This window comes from Alternaria dauci, chromosome 7 (genome assembly GCF_042100115.1).
Source record: "Alternaria dauci strain A2016 chromosome 7, whole genome shotgun sequence".
In the NCBI taxonomy this organism is placed as follows: domain Eukaryota; kingdom Fungi; phylum Ascomycota; class Dothideomycetes; order Pleosporales; family Pleosporaceae; genus Alternaria; species Alternaria dauci.
The window spans coordinates 546,589-562,451 of NC_091278.1; the positions used below are offsets into that span (position 1 = coordinate 546,589).

At 53.6% G+C, this 15,863-nt stretch overlaps 4 protein-coding genes across 4 annotated transcripts; all 4 read right to left on the reverse strand.

Annotated features, from left to right (window-relative positions):
• Positions 1 to 414: 414 nt before the first annotated feature.
• Positions 415 to 5,150, reverse strand: ACET3X_007356 (uncharacterized protein). The gene is made up of 7 exons (XM_069453493.1): positions 4,893 to 5,150; positions 2,968 to 4,842; positions 2,690 to 2,783; positions 2,165 to 2,505; positions 1,555 to 2,115; positions 1,307 to 1,502; positions 415 to 1,244 (listed from the first exon to the last, which is right to left on the reverse strand). The coding sequence occupies exons 2-7, from the start codon at positions 4,833 to 4,835 to the stop codon at positions 1,122 to 1,124; spliced, it is 3,183 nt and encodes a 1,060-aa protein (XP_069304519.1). The 5' UTR covers positions 4,836 to 4,842; positions 4,893 to 5,150; the 3' UTR covers positions 415 to 1,121.
• An 882-nt stretch (positions 5,151 to 6,032) lies between these two features.
• On the reverse strand, positions 6,033 to 8,896 carry ACET3X_007357 (uncharacterized protein; the record flags this gene model as incomplete). The annotated part of the gene is made up of 4 exons (XM_069453494.1): positions 6,033 to 6,268; positions 6,418 to 7,323; positions 7,391 to 7,474; positions 8,227 to 8,896. 4 exons carry the CDS (start codon positions 8,894 to 8,896, stop codon positions 6,033 to 6,035), a joined length of 1,896 nt encoding a protein of 631 aa, XP_069304520.1.
• Positions 8,897 to 9,443: 547 nt separating this feature from the next.
• Positions 9,444 to 14,314, reverse strand: ACET3X_007358 (uncharacterized protein; the record flags this gene model as incomplete). The annotated part of the gene is made up of 7 exons (XM_069453495.1): positions 9,444 to 9,788; positions 9,839 to 11,999; positions 12,227 to 12,289; positions 13,127 to 13,137; positions 13,199 to 13,692; positions 13,749 to 13,995; positions 14,054 to 14,314. The coding sequence occupies 7 exons, from the start codon at positions 14,312 to 14,314 to the stop codon at positions 9,444 to 9,446; spliced, it is 3,582 nt and encodes a 1,193-aa protein (XP_069304521.1).
• Positions 14,315 to 14,796: 482 nt separating this feature from the next.
• On the reverse strand, positions 14,797 to 15,472 carry ACET3X_007359 (uncharacterized protein; the record flags this gene model as incomplete). Its single annotated transcript, XM_069453496.1, has 6 exons — positions 14,797 to 14,804; positions 14,859 to 14,897; positions 14,948 to 14,996; positions 15,048 to 15,128; positions 15,181 to 15,198; positions 15,248 to 15,472. The coding sequence occupies 6 exons, from the start codon at positions 15,470 to 15,472 to the stop codon at positions 14,797 to 14,799; spliced, it is 420 nt and encodes a 139-aa protein (XP_069304522.1).
• Positions 15,473 to 15,863: the final 391 nt, after the last annotated feature.

Genomic DNA, 15,863 nt, shown 5'->3' on the forward strand with positions numbered 1-15,863 from the left:
ACATGTTCCAATCCTCTTGTCCCCGTCTTCCGCTTCCGGTCAAGAATCACATCGTCTTGTCAATGTGCGAACTATTACGTTCTTTCTACAGTGTACTTGACAAAACGTGCCCTCAACGAAGCCACTGTATGTTGTGGGTTTGCGTCTCTGTACGATACAATATGGTGCACACATTTGTCAGCAATATTCGTTACTCCTTAGTAAAAATGAGCTTCGCCGGGTTCATGAAGCGGGGTTGACATGGATTGATCGCAAGCGTCACAATGGTTTGCTTATCGTGAGATGTGCGCAACATGTCTGACATGATGGGACCTTACGAATCTCAGCCAGCCAGAAACACAACTCTTTTGGTAGTTGGTCTTCGATTTTGCTTCTCACACAAGAGCCGTATGGGAACACAGAGGGTCAGAGACACCGTAGACTTCTTGTTCGTCGCCTATGTAAAACTACATGTCTACCTAATATGTGCATCGTAATATTCTCCAAGAGAGCAGCGAATCGATATGCAAGCCGCGTGAAACCTGCGTCCCAAACTAGGTGGGAAGGAAGTTTGCGCTTCTCCCTCACCCATCTTGCTCCATAGAGCTCTCCAGAAACGCCTTGGAAAAGAACAAAAGCTCATCACCAAGAGCTAGCAATGTACAAAAAGTACCCGAATCAAACTCCTCGCTATGCAGTTGTGGTACAGCGAAAGAAATACCCTGCCAAAAGCGCAGGGAGTTTGCAAGATATAGCTGTTTGTACTGGAAAAACGTATGGGGCAAAACGAGCGTGCAATATACGCATCGTGTGCAAAAAGACTCACCAAAACAAGGATGCGGAGGGTGAGGGAGCTTTTTCAAAAGAGACAAAAATCGTTGACGTGTCGGGCAAAGGACCGTGCCGCGCGTCCGTGAGCAAACAAGTGTCATAATCGAGTATGGAGATTGGACATGCGGAACTGAGCATTCCAACGCCTCGCCATAGCCTGTCATGGAACTATGCACTACCTTGACGAAGGTAGCTTGGGACAATCTGACGTAAAAAGTGATGTGGGGGCCCAGATGCGTCCATGTTGTGCGGTGGCGTCGCGGTGAAGAAGCTAAATGATTAGGTTCAGCTCCGGTGTACTCGAGGAGCATTCAAGCTCTCAATCGACGCTGAATGAGCTTCTGCAGCACCTCCAACTGCTCGCGTTCGTCTGCTGAGGGCGGCGGCGGATCTGCGTTAGACATGGCTGAGGAGACAGCCGGGGGAGCTTCGGACTGTTTCACATGGATTAGCGCCGATGATCAAAACAAGGCCGGTGGGCTACAGGCAGTCTTACAGTGAGACTGAGGATGAGCGCATGCACTTTGCCCTCACCCAGGTTTATTTCTGGCGTCTTGTTTGCCAACTGTGCCAGAGCCAGGGCTGCTTGCTGCTGTGGGAACGGATGCGCGATGAAATTTTGCATCGACGCTCTGCGCCGTGATGTAGCGTCTGCAGCGTGTCGCGCTTCGGACTTCTTCCCTACACGGCCACTGCGGAGCATTAGTAACGGGTGTCATGAGTTGCTGATGCGACTGTACATACCTCTTGACCTTGGTGACGAAGTCAAGGATGAGTCCCTTCTCCGGGACACGGAAGATCTTGGAGTTGACATCCTTGGGATCGTTATCGCCGAACACATAATTGCCTTCGCCATCAGTATCATCGTCAGGATCGTTCGTGATATCAATCAAGCCGTTGTTGCGCATGCCACGTGAAAATGTTGGCTCAACGTATTCGGGTTGCTTGCGCACTCGGACTCTACGTGGCACCCGAGCTACCGGCGCGCCATCGGCCATCTCAGAATCCCCATCTTTGGAACTCAAATCATTCTGCAGCAGGAGACCGCTGCGAAGGTCATGCTCGATATGTCGAGGACATCTCCAAGCATCCCGCTGAGATGCCTCGAGGCTGATGTGTGGCGGGTTAGCGAGAGGTGGGTCGACGCAGTCCAAGTGCCAATACGCGTGGCAAAAGTCACACTTGAGCATTTGGCGCTTGTTACCACTCGACACTCCGCATTGCGTGCACAAGATGACTTTTTGATCAGCATCGATGAGCTTGGTATATTCAGGTCTCTGGTAGCCATAGCCACTGTTCTTCGCCCTGTTGCGATGTTAGTGCCAAATCACGCGACAAAACGCGTCACACTCACAATGGAAACTTCTTGACTTCCTCAGAGTACGAGCCATCAGGACGTGCCGAAACACCCTCAAAGTTATTTTGGATGTCCAAAGGCAGAGCAAACGCGCGAGGGTTGGTACGCTCGAGCTTTTTGAAGAGCGGCCCCAGGCTGGAATACGAGTCTGCGGAATCGTCGGGTGCGGCCGACTTTGTGTTGCACTCGTAGCAGAAGAACGCTCCATCTGGGACCTGAGTTCGCGGTGGATCGCAACAGAGAAGATGAAAAACGCGTGGGCAGTTTTCGCAGCATACAAACTCGCCTGCACCCCTACACGCAGAGCAAAAGTCGTCGCTCTCTGACTGTGGCGAGTTCTGACATTCTGTTAGAGGCGAAGAAAGGACAGAAAGTGGAGGAGAATATGGAAATTTGAGTGGCGTGACGTTTGTGGTGAGCAGCATTGGTGTTGGGGATGAAAAAGAGAAAATGTTGTTGATGGGTTGTGTGGTGAAAGAGGAATGGTGTGGTTGGATGCTTCGGGATTACAGTTGTACTTACCGGATCGTTGTCATCAGGCCCCAGCTGTCTCGAGCCGCCACCACCAGTGAAGGCTACACCAGCAATAGGTCCTGCATCTCGATTTTTGACCGGCCTATACGTGTAACGTTAGCAACGTAATGATTTGATGGTGTGTACCGGAATGTACGATGCGAACACGTGCAAACACGTAGAGCTTGCTCAGTCGACGCTTGCAGCCCTGTGCCCGCTTTGGCCCATGCATCGACCAATACTAGGAAATGACGGAGATGCTGGGAGAATGGGCTGAAGACACTTACGATCGTTTCGTCCTGGCGCCCTGCCCGTTAGTGAGCTTGACCCGCTTAGGCGCCGGTCCCATTGCAGGCGTTGAAGGGCGCGACGACCCAGCCGGTTCAAATTGCGGTGATGAAAACCGTGACAGGTCCTCTCGTAGACGCTTAGTACCATGGTTTGGAACACGCCCAGCGCGTCGCGGTTGATCAGAATCAACAGGAGGCCCCACCGCAATTTGAGACTCGGTCAAAGACTCTGTCTCAAGAATCTCATCATCAAAGCGGACATCGGAGATGGGAGGAGGAAACCGCTCAAATTTCCGGATAGGCTGCTCATCCACCATGGCTCTTCGAATCTCATTGAGTCGCTCATCTTCGGCTTGCTGCTCCGCGGTCGGTGGCTGCAGCTTGTGGGCATGCTTGCCGAACAGCTTCCCAGCATTGCCCTTCATCTTTTTAGCTGCGCGTGCAGCCGCAGGATTCTTCCCCTTCTTTGGCGCTACAGCTGGCGCAGGTGCAGTAGGTTTTCCATTGATCTGCACAGGCTCCGGAGGGCCTTTCTGGACGATCTCTTCGTTGACATCTGATAGCTCAGAGTCGCTCGCCCCAGTGTCTGGCGTCCTTGCTGCGGGAGTGGGTGCTGTAGTGGACAGCCCTCCATCCAGTTCCATCGCAGAATCCGGCGCCAAACTACCATTGGTAGCGGTTCGTTTTCGGGGCGACTTGGACTGCATTCTCGGTGTTGACTCAGCTGAAGTGTCTGCAGTTGCTGGAAGAGCGGGTGCAGTGCTAAACGGATGAGGTGGTGCTTGGCCTGAATTTTGATCAAGAGCTGATTGCAGTGCCTTGTGCGAAAAGTTTGTAGCCGAATTTGTAGACTTAATGAACTGTCTATCTTGGTAGTCGTTGACAGCTGAGACAGAGTCATCAGGGACGATCTCACTACTGGCCCTTGGGGATGGCTGCTGACTGAAGAACGAGGCACCGTGATTCACCGCGGCTTGTTGGTCATAGCGCCTGTCTTTGCTCAAGCCCAACCTCGTCTTTTCCTCCTGCTTGAACTGCTTAATGAATTTGCGAAATCGGTAAAGCTGTTCATTGGTGCTCTTTCCGTGAATCACTGATTCGATCGCGTCTGCCAAGGCAGAGTCTGTTTTGCTCTGCTCGTAGGCGCGCCGCAAGGCGATGCCCACGTAACGCTTGCCTGTATTACTATTGGCTTTCGAAATGGCATCGTTGACAGCAATCTGGATACGCTGAGTCGCAGCTTCAACGGGCTCCGACATGGAAATAGTTTGTACTGCTGGACTAGCGGAAATGGAGGCGCTCTTGGTGTGGCCGTTCTTGACGGGTGTCTTGCTCTGCACTGGGGGTTTGCCCCTGACGGGAGTTTTCGACACCTTCACCTTCTTCTTCGCCTTCGTCTTGGGCTCGTAGTCGTCGTCCTCGTCGTCTTCCAGAATGGGAAACCCAGCCGGCAGCTCGTCCTCCTCTTGCCGCTCCAAGTCGTCCGGATCGAGCTCAGGAGCTGGAGTAACCTCTGGCGTAGATGCAACCTCGTCACCACCAAAAATCGCGCTCTTCCCCAGTAGCGACTGGCGAGCAGTAGGCGGCCCATCAAGGGCGCGTGCGCGCTGTTTGTCCTTTGCCTTTGGCGGCACACCGAGAGGAGCCATATTCTCCAAGACGCCGTGCCGCGCAAAACCGTGCTCTTCGAACGATGGGGCGAGAGTTTGCGGTTGGGGTTCAGTCCATTCGGTGATTGATCGTTGCTTCTTGTCGGTGGTGTGCTCGCTTGGAGTGCCGGTGGGTGAGGCGAAGGGCGTGGTGCTGGACCTCTGTTGCGATTTAAAGTCGCGCGACTCCCGGAGAGACTTGCGGAGGGCCGGCATGGCGAAACTACAGTTTGGTCAGCGCGCTGTAACAAATATGGACTAGACAAGAGCTACTTCACGTGTTGTCCGAGAATTCGAGACGCCGCAATGCCGTGCCCGTCGTCGTGGGTCGGTAGTGCGAGAATGAGAGTTGCTGAAGGTTGTTCGAGGGTGCCCTGGACGCTTGGACGGGCCTTCTTATTATGTCAGCCCCCTACGAAACCGCAAATATCGCAGTATCTTGTAGGAGTTTGAAGTTGTATTTGCAGAGAGACAAAGGTTTTCTCGGCCGGTTTATCGATTTTCAGCCTTGAAAGAAGTGGTGTGTAGTAGTAGTGGTGGTGGTGGCAGCAGTGATGCGACTATACGAAAGAGAATCCCAATACCAAGTTCGCTTTTTCCCTGACGTACCCATTTCACCTTCACCAACCGTTGTCTGTACTTGTCGCCACGCGATTTCTGACTCTGTACCCAGATAGAGACGGTTCATGGCCATGTTATCTTGTGTTTCTACAAAAAACTCTCGACTGACAAACAGCCCTCGCAACATCTACTCAGGGGTATTCCCTGCCTACCAATCTCGCCTTATTTCACATTGTGCCTGACTATCTACATGCAAGACGTATACCCCGCATGGTCTCAGGCCATTGGGAAGCTTCCAGAGACTCATCATTGTCGCTCTGTTCGGCGCATACAGAACAGCAACGTGCGGGATGGACCGACCTGAACGAAGACCTGAACGAAGACCCAGACAACAACACGATGTAGACTACGACTTGCTTCATCTTCTAAGACTGAAAACGAAAGAGAACTGTCTCTTGAAACAGTTTCCGTATCCCATGTTTACAGTCGCCGATGATTAGGTATACTGAAGCCGTGTCTGGAGCCCAAAGACGCGTTGACATGCACGGTCTCATCTTGCAGATCCCAGGGGTACACTTCGAGTGCGAAACTGTTATACATTATGTGCTGAATCAATTCCCAATAAACAGAAGATATGATAGATGACGTCCGGAGAACTGATCTTTCTTTTTTGTGAATTGCTATCGCTTCTACATAATCATGCGCATGACCATGCCATAAGGTATCTCAGACCTAGGGCAGTTGCCGATTTTGTTTCTGGAGCTGCCGTTTTTGCAATCTTAAAACAGTCCGTGTCATCCAGGTTCATATTCGAGAGGCGAGCATGGGGTTACGGTTCCCTAGAACCTACATCTACTCCTCGTCATCATCGTCCTCCTCCTCCTCTTCGGCGGCGGCGGCACCACCCTCAGCGGCCTTCTTGGCAGGCTTCTTCTTCTTCTTCTTGTTCTTCTTGGTCGAAGTCTTGCCAATAGGCTGTTCCAGAATCTTGAGGATCTCCTCGTCCTCGATTTTCTTGTCAGACTTGTACTTGGAGGTCTCGATGGGAGTAGGCTGAGCCAGGCGTTGCATGCCGTTCTTGGTGATCGCTGTCAAAATGTTAGCTAACGAATCCGCCTATACAATCCTCTACATGCAGCAAAATGCTTCATGGCTGAAAGATCAACCCAACGGGCATATTGGCCAACATGAAACATCTCCCGAACAGCAAGTGAGCAGGGGAAATCCTAGAACTTACCAACAGTCGTGAACAACCTAGCTACGGGCTGGTTGTCCTTGTCAACGACGACTTCGTACTGGCGAAGTACACCAGTGCGAACACACTCGACAACACCAACCTTGGCAGCCTTCTCGTCCTCAAGTTGTCGCAGACTGAATGGGAAGGTACCGAACTTCTTGACTACTTCAGACAAAAGGCTTCGCGAGGTAGGACGCTTGAGCTTGTAGGTCGTAGCCGTACGTCGGTGCAGAGTAGTCCTGTTGCCATTGTTCTTGACCTTGCCGCTTCCAAGACTAACACCCATCTCAACACCCCACACCTCGCCGACCTCAGGGAGACCGTCGCCCCTGACACCCTCGCCAGGCGCAAGAATAATCTTCTTCTTGGATTCTATCTCGTTGTGGTCGAATTGCCAGATGGTGGTGCTCTCGACGAGGTTGCAGCCGTACGCCTTGACAACCTTCTCAAGCATGTTGGTCATCTGACTCTGGGTGTAGGGCTTCTTTGATGCGGCCTTCTTTTGCTCCTCCTCGTCGCCGTGGGGGACCAAGCCTGGAGGCACCATCAACCTCAGCAGGAGCTCGTTGGCGTAGTGTGTAGCCAGAATGAGATCTGCCTCCCGTCCGGAAACTTCCTCAGAGGCGCCAACAATGACATTGTCGCAAACAATTGCGCAGAAGCCATCGATTTGGGCGCCCAACTGGATCTTGACAACCTCTCCCTCCTTCAGTGTCGTGGCGGCTTCCTCGGCGTCGGACTTGAGTGGTGTGTACGGGGTGATGTAGGCGCTCGGGGAGATGGTGGTGCAGTGTCCAATGCCCTTTACAACCTTCTTGCCCTTGTAGACCTTGGCAACCTCCTCGTCTAGGAGCTTGTCACCGCGCTCACAGAGCTCGACAATGCTGGCATCGGCGGCGATCCATCCTGAGTCGGTCAGTTCATGTCTTTGTTTACGCGCGTCAAGTAAGCGCGAGCTTGGTGTGCGTCGTACCGGAGACTTCCTTGAGGACCTTCTGGGAGATTTCGGCGGCGACCTTGTACTTGGTGATAGTATCTGGGTTCGCCAACGTGTAGTCTGCAATATGCGTTAGCTTTTGCGACTCATGGACTAGACAAAACTGTGCTTGAGCTCAAGCTTTGTCTAAAACAGCTTCTTATGTCGATGACATGCATGGGGCAGAAGGATTGAGCTTACCGACAGGTGCTGCTGCTTCGGCCATCTTGAGTATAGTTGAGTGTGGGAAGATGGTCTGGAGCTAGAATTGGAGTGGTGCGCGAGGTCGTTCCTGTGTTCATAGACCAGCCCCTCAGTGGGGTGGTTTCGAGCTTTCGCTTAGCCAGAGCCCAATGACGACGATCGCCTGACAACGTCACACTCGGCCTGCTTTTCTTCCCAGAGGGTAAATTAATTTGCCTGGATCTAGACATCAAGCTTGTGACCATCTAGGCTACGGTGGATGACTTCCGTATTTGCTGTATAACCAGACACAGATGAAAGCGCAGAGACATTGCACGGTTGTCAGGTAGCCGTTTATTGTGTCCGCGTGCTTAATGACAGTCTTGATCCAGACAACCTTGGAACGAAGCAATCTCAAATCGCCAGCAATCCATCTACAACAACAGCCCGATGATCACTCCCATAAACCCCATCCTCAAACTTATTTGGCAAGACACTATACCCCTCAAGCGCCCAATCACTCTTCCCCCTCGGTCCCACAAAAACAAAGTCAATCAGCGTCTTCGTCTGATCATCGAAATCCGTAAAAGTATTCGTATCCCCGTACACCCACTTGGTCTGCCCCTTTGCATCTTGCATGATGGACGAACCGTCATTCAAAATCCTGTATGCTTCGCCAGAAGTCTCAGAGTTGAGGTCGCCAGCCAGGAAGAAAGGTAAGGCGACGGACGAACTATTTGATGCGGGCGAAGTGACATTGGCAGCAACCTGTTCAACAATCTTCGCAGACTCGCGGCGCGAGACAGCACCTGCGTTGTCAAAATGCGTTGACATCGCTACCATGGTCTTTTTACTTTGGTTGTGCTTGAATGAACCAATCGTGACAATCCTCACCGATCCAGCATCCCAGCCTTTCTTCCCCACGGCTCCGTTCTCGTTCAGCCAGACAGTTTGCCATGTTACTGGTTCCCAGACGGCTTTCCGGTAGATGACGGGACTGTATTCGCCTTTGGTTTTGCCGTCGTCTCGGCCTACGCCAATGTAGGCCCATTCGTCGCCCAGACCGGCCATGATATCAACCAGTTGCTCATGGAGTACTTCTTGAAGGCATATGAACGACTCTGGGTTGTGTAGGGTGTTGAAGTGTAACTCGTTCAGGATCAATTGCTTGCGTGTGGCCCAGGGCTTCTCGCCTGTGGCTGGCGGGTTGGCGGCATAGCGGATATTATGGGTAAGAATTCGTACTGGGAGAGTGGCAGCATGAGCTTTCATGATGAGCGTGAAGAGAGTGGTGAGGAGAAGGGCTGCTTTGAGCATCATGACGACAGGCTATGTGTAACCGAACCCGAACACGTGACAGAGGGATGGCTCCAAGCGGAGACGATGCTCTTTACCCAAGCAATCGCGAAAGAAACTGGGGACTGCCGAACGGACAGAGGCGTTGACAGTATTGAGAAAAAGCAGTTGCAAAGCCTTGAAGTTATGAACAACAGTAATTGACGCCTACTTACATCACTGCGTCGAAGACTACCCATTCCTATTTATACCTTACAAACGACCGCCAGCATTGAAACGAAGTAAGAAGCTGCTCAAAGTAGGCTCGGACAAAGACAAAAGTGTGCGATTGTGCCCACTCTTCCAAATGGTAATCAAGACGGAGCTACTGATTTTCAAGTTGTAGCTGGCAAATGAGAACGCCGATGCACCAGCACGTTGTCTGTATGCCCAACTCCACATGCTCCCAACCGATCCGCTGTTTTACACGGGAATTTATCCCCTAGAATGCGCGTGCATGTATCAAAAAGACCCCGCTATGCTTCTGAATATCATTTCCTGTTCGCGCTGCCAGAAGGTCTGGATGCTAAGCCTACAAAGGCTGACCAGTCCGTTTGCGCACGTTCTCCATATGTACGCGGTTCTTCAGGTGTAGTTCAAAATTATTAACCGTTTGTTCCGGTCCAGCATTGTACAATTTTCCCGGGCAGTCTATGCATCGGATTCGCGGCAAGAAATATGCTTTGTGGTTCGCTGGCAAGGGGGCGCTTGGTTGTAGTGTATCAAGCTTGACTTGTCTGGACACGATATCGCCCGTCTTCGGGTCCTCGTAGCGCTCGTTCATGACAGCGTAGCGCATAGTTGATTCGAAGAGCTCGCCGGGATTTCGATCACGTAGTTCCTGGAGCGCTTGTTGAAGCCATGGAGGAGTGGGAGGCTAACGTGGGATTAGGCAGAGATTCACATACACATGGAGGAGGATCTTACATGTTGAGAAACGGCGGGCGCTGGCCAAGGTGCCTCGAGTGAGCCATCCGGCCTGTACTGCCACTGCTTGTTCTGGGTCGTTGGTGTAGGCGTCGGCGGGGGTTTCGGCGAGGCTTCAACCGAAGCTGGTGCGGTCGGAGTTGAACGAGAAGGTATGGCTGGTGATGGTGGAGGTGGCATTGAATTTGCGGTAGGTGTGCTTCGTGCTGGTGGTTGCGAGGGCGCCACCATGGGCGTCGAGGCAGGCTTTGCGAAAGCCCTTGGGTTTCTCTGCCATTCCCTGAGTTTGGCGGGCGATATGCGGAGTTTGACAATGAGTGATGTAGGCTCAGATACGCTTTCTTCTCGCGCTTCATATCGTAGGGATCTGGACGCCCGTGGCTCGTGATGGGTTTGGATGTTGGACACTTCGGGGGTTGCTGATCTCCCGATAGCGGATCGCATAGCAGCTTGAGCAGCAGTGGCAGCTCCACGCATTCCCCGAGTCCGTGCAGTACCTCCAGTCAGCTGTGCAGGTGCTGGAGAGTCTACTACCGACTCGTCACTATCCGATTCGTCTGAACTGCCATCAGCACCACGACGGCGGCCCTCCCTGATCTTGCGCGTAGCCTTGAAGAGCTGACTGTCCTCGATAGTTTCCGCCGCACCAGGCAGGACTGACGAAACGACCAAGGTGCGTACCGTCCGTTGGCGGTCTTTAAGGTCGGGCAGGGCAGGGCCACCACGTCTGTTGACAGAACGTTTCTGACGTCGCTGTTCGCGCATGATGGATAGTTCGGCTCGTTCCAGATCGGCGTTACTTAGTTCATATAGGTAAGGCTGGTAGTCCTTTGTAGACTGCATCGGGCGGAACACGGAGGGGAGTGGTGAGGCCAAGAAGTTGTCCTGGATATCGGTATCCTCAACTGGTCGTCCATCGAAGGGATGGCCTGTGATGTACAGACTCTTTGTGAACATCTGACACTGCTCTCTTATAGAATGGGCAATGGCAGTAGTGAACTCTCCGGACAGAGATAAATCAGCAGCCATCTGTCTTGCAAACTCCTCGGGCGAGTTGAGGGGATTGTTGATCTCCCACTCGAACTGGTCGACAAGAGTGTGTTGGCCAATGGTGATGTTCAGTTTAATCAATATCCGCATCTCGTCATTCTTGTATGCCGAGTATGGCTGGTTGGGGTCTAGAGGCTCATCGTCGAAGAAAGCATGAGGGTAGTAGTCTTGAACCTGCTCGTGAATCTCGCGATCGATTTGTTGCATAACGTTCTGGCGCAGCTCGGGTGGTATTTGAAAGTCTTCGACGAGGGTCTGGGCGAAGAGCACGGGGTTGGTAACACGGTCATGGAGGTTCCAGGTAAAAGTGTCGCGTAGTTTTAGTCTGTCCAGTTCAATGTCCAAGCGCACAGGTACAAGCTCTTCGATCTGGTCTGCTTGCTGCAAGCCCTTCTCTTTCGGAATCTTGAGTTGCGGTGCGAGCCGACGGCCGGCGCGCTTTGCGTGTTCGGGATATAGGAGCTTCGTTTGCGGCAGGGCGCGCGGGTCTCTGGGATCGGGCGGTATGTCGGTCACGCCGTTGCCGTAGCCAGCGTAGCCATATCCAAAGATGGCGCCCGGGTTCTGTCGTCGGACAGGGTATACCTCGTCGCGGTAGAAATGGCGCAGATCGTTCAGTTCGCCATAGACCTTCTCGGAATGTTTGTTGCGCTCGTACTTGTTTACGCTGTCGAGGAGGTCGCGCGCAATGTGTCGGTTGAGAAGATGGGCCTGCGAGGCTGTGGGCTTGGCGCCATGGTCGTGAGAAGGCGTGCGGGAAGGCTTGCGGGTTCCCGAACGCGATCGCTTTCTGCTGGGCGACGCGCCGTTGATGGCTTCGGGCTGCGCTGGCGATGCTGTGTCGGCTTGCGCGCCGCTGAGGTTCAAGCCAGAAGCCGCCATGACGGCCTTGGCCTTCTGCTTTCCGTCTCGAATCGCGTTGTTGTCGGTGGACGCGCTGTCGGGTCCATCGATGCTGGTCGGGGCGTTTGCGGGCTGGACAGCACCTTCACTGCTGTTGCCGTTTGTGGACGCGCCGTGGGCGGGATCAAGGCCCTGGAAGTCGGCTAGCGGCGGAGAGGGCATCGCGTGGTGAATTGTAGTGCGCGCGGCAGGAGCGACCTGCGTGTTGCTGCCTTTGTTAGAGCCGAGGCATGGAGACTGGAAGGAGTGATGGAGGCTCGAGTGGGTCAATGGGCGTCCCATGCAGTCGCGCCTGCCAGAAGAAGGGGGCGGGTGCGCGATGCCATGGCGACAGCAACAACAGCGCCGCCATCGCCAGAAAGCGCATCCAGGGCGCCGCTAGTGACGACACGGTACAGCCGCAATACACACGCAGATACAGAGAAAAACACTTACCTTTGGGAACATGCAATTTGCGCGTCGTCACAGGTCACAGGGCTGGGCTGGGCCTCTGTTTGGCTGTCCAGGGAAAGAAGTGCCGATCGGGAAGGCAAGCGCGCAGCAGCCCGTCTGTAAGCCTTTCACAGGCGAGAGTATTGGCAGGAACCTAAATCGGCGAAACACCTGCTGCGGTACCTTGGGCGGGGTCGCGGCCGTGGATAAGCTCGGAACTTGGAATGATGTGTTGTGTGTCAGGCAGAGGCACTGATGGATTTGCGCCAAAGCACCCAGTTCTGCCGCTTGCAAGCGCCGAGCCAGCCAAAGCCCATATAGACCCAACACTGAAGCTGCCCCGGGCACGCTCCCACGCAGCCGCAGCCTCTGTTCGCTGTGGTTTTCTTGACCACTGCAGACGTCGTCATGCCTCTTACCGACTGTTCCACATAACTGCACTCGCACTCCATCGTCTCCACGCACGCATCACGTGCAACGCCATGACGAATGCTAGCGCATGCCTACTTGGGCAAGCTTCGAGCAAAAGCCACCGTGCCCTTCGCCTGGTGTCGTTATCGAATAAAGGTTGTATTTTATGGAAAGAACCGCCTGGGAGAAAAGAACAAGACTGGTATACACCTCGTCGTCGCTTTCCGACGCCATCGCATCCAGATCCGTCGTAGTTGCATCAAGGCTAGAAACTGACAGTACCCTACATTTTCCATACCCGATCCGCACATACCGCCGCTTACAAGGCGCCGGCTATATGCGCCTGATCCGCTGGCTGTAAATGCTCCAAATGTTCATGGTCGCCGTTGTTGGGGCGTGCGCCCCCTTCTGCAGCCCAATATATCTCTGCTGCTTGAATACGTCCTGTTCGCTCAAAGTAGTGAGTCGAGTCGAGTGAACACACTCAAGCACGCAGCAACAACCTGTCGTTCAACCATTAGCGCTCTGTCGACATGTCAGAAGCCAAAATGCAAATGGGCTTACCTCAAGCTGAAGCTCCTTATCCTTGGAACCATTAACTTCGTCAGTGATGAGCTGACCCAAGTTTGCACCGACACCCTGTGAGCCTCCCTGTCTCTTTGCAAAAGGCCACTGTGAGTACTCTGCCAGCAATTCGTCCACTTGGGCGAAAGCCCGTTCCCGCGCTTCGTGACCCAGCGTTGTCAAGGCGTTCTCTAGTACGTTGGCGGCATAGGCGGCGCAGACCATGGTGATTGTTCGAAGCACCCTGAACTCCAACTCTTCGGGGAGGAATTGGCTGCCAGGAAGGACCACGGTGCGGTTGGTGAGGACGTTCCGGACTCTACGTCGAATCTCCTCCTTTGCGCCGCCGTCTGCGACGGGGTGTGTAGCCATGTCGAACAGGAGGAAGTTCTTCTTTTCGGTGCGCAGGATGCCCTTGTCGACGAGGCCTTTGCATAGTCGTTCGCGTACTTGTTTCAGTTGGTAGCCAATCTTCATCAGGTTCCATGTCTCTCCTGTCAGTATAGTTAGCGCCGAGCGCCAGCCTCGGTATTGCATGCCGTAAACGTACCGCTCATGAGATCGATCCAAGAGTTGACGCTCATCTTCTCGCTCGACTTCATCATCTTCAGGGCTTCGTCCAGCAGGACCTCTCCGGTCAACGTGTCGTCAATAACCTCGATGACCCTGTCGGCAAGGGGGAAGCGGCGTCGATTCGAGTCCTTCTGCATGCTCACACGGCCTCTAAAGGCCAATTCTATGACGATACATCCTCGTAGCGCATAGGAGATGTTGTCGTTCCAGAACGACAGGTATCCCTATTCTCATTCATCAGCCTGCTGCCCCTAGCCCGCCCGCGGCCTGCGGCGTACACACCTGTTTGTCTTTCAGCCCCATGAGGATAATCTCCTCCATGAGCGTCAGCTTGGGCTGTTTGCTCCTCTCTGCATTTTCGCTGATATCCCGGGGATCGAATGCAATCTTGTGCCCGTTCTCGGAGCTTTCGTAGGACGTTTCGGGGGTGCGGTCGTCGTTGCGCTTGGGTGCTGGCGAGCTGACCCGGCTGCCCTCGTCCTCGCCGTTGCCAGCGCCGCCGCCGCCTCCTCTCCGGCGCGTCAGACCAGAGCTAGAAGCCATCGGGTGTGGTTGTGGAACGGGTGGAGAGTGTACGTTGAAATTATGGGTGGTGCTCCTCAACGGGCGCAGGGATGAGGGCGCTTGGGCTGCGCATACGCCGTGTCGGACTATGTGGGACTTTCGGTGAAGGCGATGTAGGAGGGCGTGGCAGATCACGGCAATGTAGCGACAAGGGGGGTATTGTAACGCGCGTGTGCAGGTTTTGAGTTGGGGGTTGATTCTCGTGCCACATCTATCAGCGGACAGGGCTCGGTCTCGGATGTGCCAAGATTAGTTACGCACGCCTCCGCGATCTGGTAAACAGGCGTCCAACAACACAATAGCCAGAGCAATGGGAGGTGGATAGCGTCAATTCTATCAGAAGTACACGGTGCCGACCCAGGCGACTGTTTTACAAGGAGGCATTTATATAGCCATGCCGGTAGGACCGACTACCAATTCCACATCCATCATCTCTCACTCAGCGCGGATCGCAATATAATTTAGTGAGCTGCAAATGAATTAGCTTGGAGTAACTCTGTGATTTTTCAAAGTCGAGACTTACCATCAGGCTGAGCCATGATGTAATCCACTGCTTGCTTGACTGTGATATCATCAGTATGTATAAATCCGACGCTGCGCTTCAAAACGTACCACTGTGGATAGCATCGGCCTCCTTGTCGGGGATCTCAATGCTGAATTCCTACCACTTTGTCAGACATGCCCTGCGTGTATCGCGTGCGGACCAACTAACCTCCTCAATCGCCATGACTACTTCTACGGTATCCAGACTGTCGAGACCGAGGTCGTTGTGGAAGTGCGATTCGGCGTTCAACTGCAGATTGTGAGCATTTGTTTCCGGGCGCTCACACACGGATGGTGAATACCTTGGAAGCGTCGGTGACCTGCTTCTGCGTTAGCCACTGCCTAAAAATCCAGTCGCATAGTCGTTACCTTGTCGAAGTTCTTCAGGAGGTCCATTATCCTGCCGGTGACCTCATCTTTTGACAGACCAGCGCTTGCGGCGTAGCATCGTACAGCTTGGAAGTATACGGAGGGGTTCATTTGCCTTGGCTGAGCGAAAGAGCTTCGCGCAACAGGGCGAGCCATTGCGGCCTGGCATCGTGGGGCAGCGCGGACGGCGGACCGGGCGGACCTGAGAAGGGCTGTTCGGAACATTGTGACGGGTTGCGAGGGTGTTGTGCGAGGTGGCAGGGTCGGTGGTGGTGGTGATGTTGATGCTCGACTAGAACTTCAGACTAAAGTTACATTACGTTAGTCAGCCATCGGGAAGCATTTCAGTACGCGTAGACAGACACACCTCGAACAATCACAACAACCCAAATAGAAGACCGAATCCGACTTGAAAACTCATTCACAGACCCGTCAAAATCACTGGACACAAGTCTGTGCCCTCGGAGTTGCCTCCCACAGTTGTTGCCGTCATTGGAGTTCCCGGCCAATCGCAGCTTCCGCGTTACAAGCGACAACCTCAAGTTTCGAGCTTGACGACAACCTCCATATCCGCCAGCAACCCGCCAACCCGCCCACCCGCCAGCGACCCCGCCAC